The following is a 7,500-nucleotide window of genomic DNA, read 5'->3' on the forward strand; positions in this document are numbered from 1 at the left end:
GAGGCTGTGTGTGTGTGAGTGAGGGAGGGGGGAATGTGTGTGTGTGTGTGTGTGTGTGAGGGAGGGAGGCTGTGTGAATGAGTGAGTGAGTGAGGGAGGGGGGAATGTGTGTGTGTGTGTGTGAGGGAGGGTGTGTGAATGAGTGAGTGAGTGAGGGAGGGGTGAATGTGTGTGTGTGTGTGTGTGTGTGTGAGGGAGGGTGTGTGTGTGTGGATGTGTGTGTGTGTGAGGGTGTGTGTGTGTGAGGGAGGCTGTGTGAGTGAGTGAGGGAGGGGGGAATGTGTGTGTGTGTGTGTGTGTGTGAGGGAGGGAGGCTGTGTGAATGAGTGAGTGAGTGAGGGAGGGGGGAATGTGTGTGTGTGTGTGTGTGTGTGAGGGAGGGAGGCTGTGTGAATGAGTGAGTGAGTGAGGGAGGGGGGAATGTGTGTGTGTGTGTGAGGGAGGGTGTGTGAATGAGTGAGTGAGTGAGGGAGGGGTGAATGTGTGTGTGTGTGTGTGTGAGGGAGGGTGTGTGTGTGTGGATGTGTGTGTGTGTGAGGGTGTGTGTGTGAGAGGGAGGCTGTGTGAATGAGTGAGTGAGTGAGGGAGGGGGGAATGTGTGTGTGTGAGAGGGAGGGTGTGTGTGTGAGAGGGTGGCTGTGTGAATGAGTGAGTGAGTGAGTGAGGGAGGGGGGAATGTGTGTGTGTGTGTGTGTGTGAGAGGGAGGGTGTGTGTGTGTGGGTGTGTGTGTGTGTGTGAGAGGGAGGCTGTGTGAATGAGTGAGTGAGTGAGGGAGGGGGGAATGTGTGTGTGTGAGATGGAGGGTGTGTGTGTGTGGGTGTGGGTGTGTGTGTGTGAGGGAGGCTGTGTGAATGAGTGAGTGAGTGAGGGAGGGGGGAATGTGTGTGTGTGTGTGAGAGGGAGGGTGTGTGTGTGTGTGTGTGTGTGTGAGGGAGGGTGTGTGAATGAGTGAGTGAGTGAGGGAGGGGGGAATGTGTGTGTGTGTACGTGAACAATTGAAGAACAGTACAGCACAGGGACAGGCCCTTTGGCCCACCACGACTGTGCTGACATATGACTCCTTCCTAAACTAAACCCCTTTCACCTCCACACCGTCCCTCGCCTTCTATTCCCTGCCTGGTCATGAATCTGTCCAGATACCTCGGAAACATTGCGAATGGATTCATCTCCTCCATCTTCCCCTGGCAGCACATTCCAGGCACTGACCACCCTCTGTGTGCAAACAAACTGCCTATCACATCTCCTTTAAACTTACTCCCTTTTACCTTAAACCTCTGTCCCCTACCCTGGGAAAAAGACTGACTATTCATTCTATCCAGGCCTCTCATCATTTAGTAAACTTCTAATAGGTTGCCCCTCATCCTGCAACATTCAAGTAAAAACATTCCAAGTTTGTCCAATCTCTCCTCATAGCTAATGCCCTTCAAAGCAGGCAACATGCTAGTAAACCATTTCTGTACCATCTCCAAAGCCTCCACATCCTTCTGGTAGTGTGGTGACACAATATTCCAAATGTGGGCGAACTGAAGTTCTATACAGCTGCAACATGACTTGCCAAATTTTATGCTCTATGCCTCGACTGATGAAGGCAAGCATGCCATTTGCTTTCCAGACGTCCTTAGCTACTTGGATTGACACTTTCAGGGAACTGTGGACCTCTACACCTAGACCTCTCTGTATGTTGATGCTGCCAAAGGCAGATCAGTGCCGGACTTGTCCACTTAATGGTGAGGTCCTAGGGAGTGTTGCTGAACAAAGAGACCTTGGAGTGCAGGTTCATAGCTCCTTGAAAGTGGAGTCACAGGTAGATAGGATAGTGAAGAAGGCGTTTGGTATGCTTTCCTTTATTGGTCAGAGTATTGAGTACAGGAGTTGGGAGGTCATGTTGTGGCTGTACAGGACATTGGTTAGGCCACTGTTGGAATATTGCGGGCAATTCTGGTCTCCTTCCTATCGGAAAGATGTTGTGGAACTTGAAAGGGTTCAGAAAAGATTTACAAGGACGTTGCCAGGGTTGGAGGATTTGAGCTACAGGGAGAGGCTGAACAGGCTGGGGCTGTTTTCCCTGGAGCGTCGGAGGCTGAGGGGTGACCTTCTAGAGGTTTATAAAATCATGAGGGGCGTGGATAGGATAAATAGACAAAGTCTTTTCCCTGGGGTGGGGGAGTCCAGAACTAGAGGGCATAGGTTTAGGGTGAGAGGGTAAAGATATAAAAGAGACCCGAGGGGCAACTTGTTCACACAGAGGGTGGTACGTGTATGGAATGAGCTGCCAGAGGATGTGGTGGAGGCTGGACAATTGCAACATTTAAGAGGCATTTGGATGGGTATATGAATAGGAAGGGTTTGGAGGGATATGGGCCGGGTGCTGGCAGGTGGGACTAGATTGGGTTGGGATATCTGGTCGGCATGGACGGGTTGGACCGAAGGGTCTGTTTCCGTGCTGTACATCTCTATGACTCTTAGTTACTGTCTGCTTCCCTCCTCCTCAGGCAGCACAGTGGCACAGTGGTTAGCACTGCTGCCTCACAGCGCTAGGGTCCCAGGTTCAATCCCACCCTCGGACGACTGTCTGTGTGGAGTTTGCACATTCTCTCCGTGTCTGCGTGGGTTTCCTCCGGGTGCTCCGGTTTCCTCCCACAGTCCAAAGATGTGCAGGGTCAGGTGGATTGGCCATGGGATCGGATGTAACAGTGGGTCTGGGTGGGATGCTCTTCAGAGGGTCAGTGTGGACCCGATAGGCCGAATGGCTTCTTTCCACACTGTCAGGATTCTATAATTGGACTTGTCTAGCGATCCTACTCACTACCTGCAGCTCCCCCCAGTCTTTGTGACTAATCAGGCCACCTAGTATTCCCCTCCAAATCATTTATATCTATTACAAACAACAAGGGTCTCAGCACTGGTCCCTATGGATCACCACTGGTTACAGAGCTCCAGTCTGAAAAACACCCCTCCATCGCTACTCTCTGTCTTCCCTGACCAAGCCAGTTTTGCATCCATCTTACCAGCTCACAGCGGATCCCATGGGACTTTACCTTCTGTATCAGCCTGTCATGAGCAACCTTATCAAAAGTCTCTGTGTCTGTCTATGTGTTGGTGTGTGTATCTGTGTGGGTCGGTCGGTGTGTGTGTGTGAGAGTGTGTATGTGTGTGTGTGAGTGTGTGTGTGAGAGTGTGTGTGTGGGTGTGTGTGTGTGTGGGTGTAGGTGTGTGGGTCGGTCGGTGTGTGTGTGTGAGAGTGTGTGTGTGGGTGTGTGTGTGTGTGGGTGTAGGTGTGTGGGTCGGTCGGTGTGTGTGTGTGTGTTGGTGTGTGTATCTGTGTGGGTCGGTCGGTGTGTGTGAGTGTGTGTGTGTGTGTGTATGTGTGTGTGTGAGAGTGTGTGTGTGAGTGTGTGTATGTGTGTGTGTGAGAGTGTGTGTGTGAGTGTGTGTATGTGTGTGTGTGAGAGTGTGTGTGTGTGGGTGTGTGTGTGGGTGTGTGTGTGTGGGTCGGTCGGTGTGTGTGTGTGTGTGTGTATCTGTGTGGGTCGGTCGGTGTGTGTGTGTGTGTGTGTATCTGTGTGGGTCGGTCGGTGTGTGTGTGTGTGTGTGAGTGTGTGTGTGTGTGTATCTGTGTGGGTCGGTCGGCGTGTGTGTGTGTGTGTGTATCTGTGTGGGTCGGTCGGTGTGTGTGTGTGTGTGTGTATCTGTGTGGGTCGGTCGGTGTGTGTGTGTGTGTGTGAGTGTGTGTGTGTGTGTATCTGTGTGGGTCGGTCGGTGTGTGTGTGTGTGTGTGAGTGTGTGTGTGTGTGTATCTGTGTGGGTCGGTCGGCGTGTGTGTGTGTGTGTGTGTGTGTGTATGTGTGTGTGAGAGTGTGGGTGTGTGTGTGGGTGTGTGTGTGAGTGTGTGTGTGGGTGTGTGTGTGTGTGAGTGTGTGTGTGTGTGGGTGTAGGTGTGTGTGGGTGTGTGTGTGAGTGTGTGTGTGGGTGTGTGTGTTTGTGTGGGTGTGGGTGTGTGTGTGTCTCTCTCTCTCTGTGCCTGTGCTTTTGGATGTGTGTGTATGTGTGTCTGTGTGTATCTCTGTGTTACTATGTCTCTGTGTGTTTGTCTGTGTGTCTGTGTCTGTGTGAGTGTGTCTGTATGTGCGTGTCAGTGTGTGTGTGTGTGTCTGTGTGTGTGTGTCAGTGTGTGTGAGTGTGTGTCTGTGTGTCTTTGTGTCTGTCTGTATCTCTGTGTTACTATGTCTCTGTGTGTATGTCTGTGTATCTGTGTGAGTGTTTGTGTCTGTATGTGTGTGACAGTGTGTGTGTGTGTGTCTGTGTGTGTCTGTGTGTGTGAGTGTCAGTGTGAGTGTGTGTGTGAGTGTGTGTCTGTATGTGAGTGTGTGTGTGTCTGTGAGTGTGTGTGTGTTGGTTGTTGGTAAAATTCTAGAATCCATCATTAAGGATGAGGTTTCTAAATTCTTGGAAGAGCAGAGTCTGATTAGAACAAGTCAACATGGATTTAGTAAGGGGAGGTCATGCCTGACAAACCTGTTGGAATTTTTTGAAGAGGTAACAAGTAGGTTAGACCAGGGAAACCCAGTGGATGCGGTCTATCTAGACTTTCAAAAGGCCTTTGATAAGGTGCCACACGGGAGGCTGCTGAGCAAGGTGAGGGCCCATGGTGTTCGAGGTGAGCTGCTGGGATGGATTGAGGATTGGGTGTCTAACAGAAGGCAGAGAGTTGGGATAAAAGGTTCTTTTTCAGAATGGCAGCCGGTGACGAGCGGTGTCCCGCAGGGTTCGGTGCTGGGGCCACAGCTGTTCGCTTTATATATTAATGATTTGGATGAGGGAACCGGGGGCATTCTCGCGAAGTTTGCCGATGATACGAAGTTAGGTGGACAGGCAGGTAGTACTGAGGAAGTGGGGAGGCTATAGAAGGATCTTGACAGATTGGGAGAGTGGTCCAGGAAATGGCTGATGGAATTTAACGTGAGCAAGTGCGAGGTCTTGCACTTTGGCAAAAAGAATAAAAGCATCGACTACTTTCTAAATGGTGAGAAAATTAATAAAGCCAAAGCACAAAGGGACCTGGGAGTGCTAGTCGAGGATTCTCTAAAGGTAAACATGCAGGTTGAGTCCGTGATTAAGAAAGCGAATGCAATGTTGTCTCTTATCTCAAGAGGGTTGGAATATAAAAGCAGAGATGTACTACTAAGACTTTATAAAGCTCTGGTTAGGCCCCATTTGGAGTACTGTGTCCAGTTTTGGTCCCCACACCTCAGGAAGGACATACTGGCACTGGAACGTGTCCAGCGGAGATTCACACGGATGATCCCTGGAATGACAGGTCTAACATATGAGGAACGGCTGAGGATACTGGGATTGTATTCGTTGGAGTTTAGAAGATTAAGGGGAGACTTAATAGAGACGTACAAAATAATACATGGTTTGGAAAAGGTGGATGCTAGGAAATTGTTTCAGTTAAACGAGGAGACTAGGACCCGTGGACACAGCCTTAGAATTAGAGGGGGTCATTTCAGAACAGAAATGCGGAGACATTTCTTCAGCCAGAGAGTGGTGGGCCTGTGGAATTCATTGCCACGGAGTGCAGTGGAAGCTGGGACGCTAAATGTCTTCAAGGCAGAGATTGATAGATTCTTGTTGTCACAAGGAATTAAGGGCTACAGGGAGAACGCTGGTAAGTGGAGCTGAAATGCGCATCAGCCATGATTGAATGGCGGAGTGGACTCGATGGGCTGAATGGCCTTGCTTCCACTCCTATGTCTTATGGTCTTATGGTCTTATGGAGTGTGTATGTGAGTGTGTGTCTGTATGTGAGTGTGTGTGTGTGTGTGTGAGTGTGTGTGTGAGTGTGTATGTGAGTGTGTGTGTGTCTGTGTGTGTGTGAGTGTGTGAGTGTGTGTGTGTCTGTATGTGAGTGTGTGTGTGTCTGTGTGTGTGTGAGTGTGTGTGTGAGTGTGTGTGTGTGTGTGAGTGTGTGTGTGTGTCTGTGAGAGACAGAGGGAGATGGAGGGACAGAGTGAGGTCGGTAACAGTGCCCGAGATCAGTGTGTATGTTCTGATCTCTCACTCCTTTTCCCTTTAGGAAGTCGATCGGATTATTGCCCAGATGATGCATGTGGCGAAGTATTTGGACTGGGATGTCACTGAACTCAAACCTGTGAGTCTTTCCTTCAGTCAACTCAGGAATGCCTGTTACAGGTTGGGGAGGAAGTGAACACGTGCCCCCACTTCCTACAGCCGCTGGTGGAATTAGCCAATCAGCACCCGTCTTTCCAAGCAGTGCCCACCATGGGCTGTGCCACAAGAGGGAGTGGGAAGGGAGAAAGAAGGAACTGAAACCCCCGTGGTGCCTGCCCCTCTCTCTAAATGCCTCGAGGGTATGAGTGGGCACAGCATGCTCTCTCTGCAAGGGACCTGGGTGTGAGCGTATTGGTGGGGGAGGGACTGGTAGGTGGGAGCGATGGTACCCTCCTCCCTCCAAGGCCAGACCCAGGAGCAGGCCCACCCATGTGGTGTTCTCTTGTCACCAAGTTACCTACGGTGTGAACTTACCCAGCCCCTGCACCCCTCCCCTTCTCTTTACCATCTCTTCCTTCACATCTCCTCCGATTTTGGACAGAGTGTGTCTGGTTCCCAGTGCCTGCTCAGTGCTGACAATCACACTCTCAACCTCACTTCTCTCTGTTTAGATTCTGCAAGAGATGATGAATGAGATTGACTATGATGGGAATGGGACCGTTTCATTGGACGAGTGGATCAAAGGCGGGATGACAACAGCTCCGTTATTGGTCCTTCTCGGACTGGAAGCTGTAAGTACCAAACCCAGCCGGGCAATACGAGGGAACATTGCACATTGGCAACGATGTGGCTGAAGCAGACACACACCCTCTCCCTCTCCCGTACACACTCACTCTCACTGAAATAACTCCCCAGAGGTCAGTATCCCCTCACCAAGTCCCCTTTATCCACACGGGGAGAGTCCCCGACACTGATCCCGCTCCTTCAGAGCCAGCTCTCCGAGTGAGCAGAACCTCTGACACTCCTGTTTCTAGCTGTCAGCCAGGGCTCCCTGATTAACTGCCCCAGTCATGGAACTCTCTCTCTCTCTCTCTTTCTCTGACACACTCTCACACACACTCTCTCACTCAATCACACACACACAATCACTCACTCACTCAATCACACACACACTCACTCACTCACTCACACTCACTCAATCACACACATACTCACTCACTCACTCACACACACACGCTCACTCACACACACACTCACTCAATCACACACATACACTCACTCACTCAATCACACACACACTCAATCATACACACTCACTCACTCACACACACACACACACTCTCTCACTCACTCAATCACACACACACACTCACTCAATCACATGCACACACTCACACACACTCACTCAATCACACGCACACACTCACACTCACTCGCACACTCACACTCACTCGCACACACACACACTCACTCAATCACACGCACAC

General features: G+C 50.7%; 1 protein-coding gene across 2 annotated transcripts in view; it reads left to right on the forward strand.

Annotated features, from left to right (window-relative positions):
• The window catches only part of LOC122546469 (diacylglycerol kinase beta-like), a 211,190-nt gene that overhangs the window by 99,021 nt on the left and 104,669 nt on the right, over positions 1 to 7,500 (forward strand). For both annotated transcript variants that reach the window (XM_087985546.1, XM_087985547.1), the window contains exons 7-8: positions 6,078 to 6,152; positions 6,685 to 6,804. In XM_087985546.1, the coding sequence (XP_087841672.1) occupies positions 6,078 to 6,152; positions 6,685 to 6,804 (195 nt within the window). The remainder of the gene's footprint in view (positions 1 to 6,077; positions 6,153 to 6,684; positions 6,805 to 7,500) is intronic.

Source organism: Chiloscyllium plagiosum, unplaced genomic scaffold (genome assembly GCF_037043375.1).
Source record: "Chiloscyllium plagiosum isolate Xiang-an unplaced genomic scaffold, Cpla_swu_hap1 HiC_scaffold_53X, whole genome shotgun sequence".
NCBI classification, from domain to species: Eukaryota; Metazoa; Chordata; class Chondrichthyes; order Orectolobiformes; family Hemiscylliidae; genus Chiloscyllium; species Chiloscyllium plagiosum.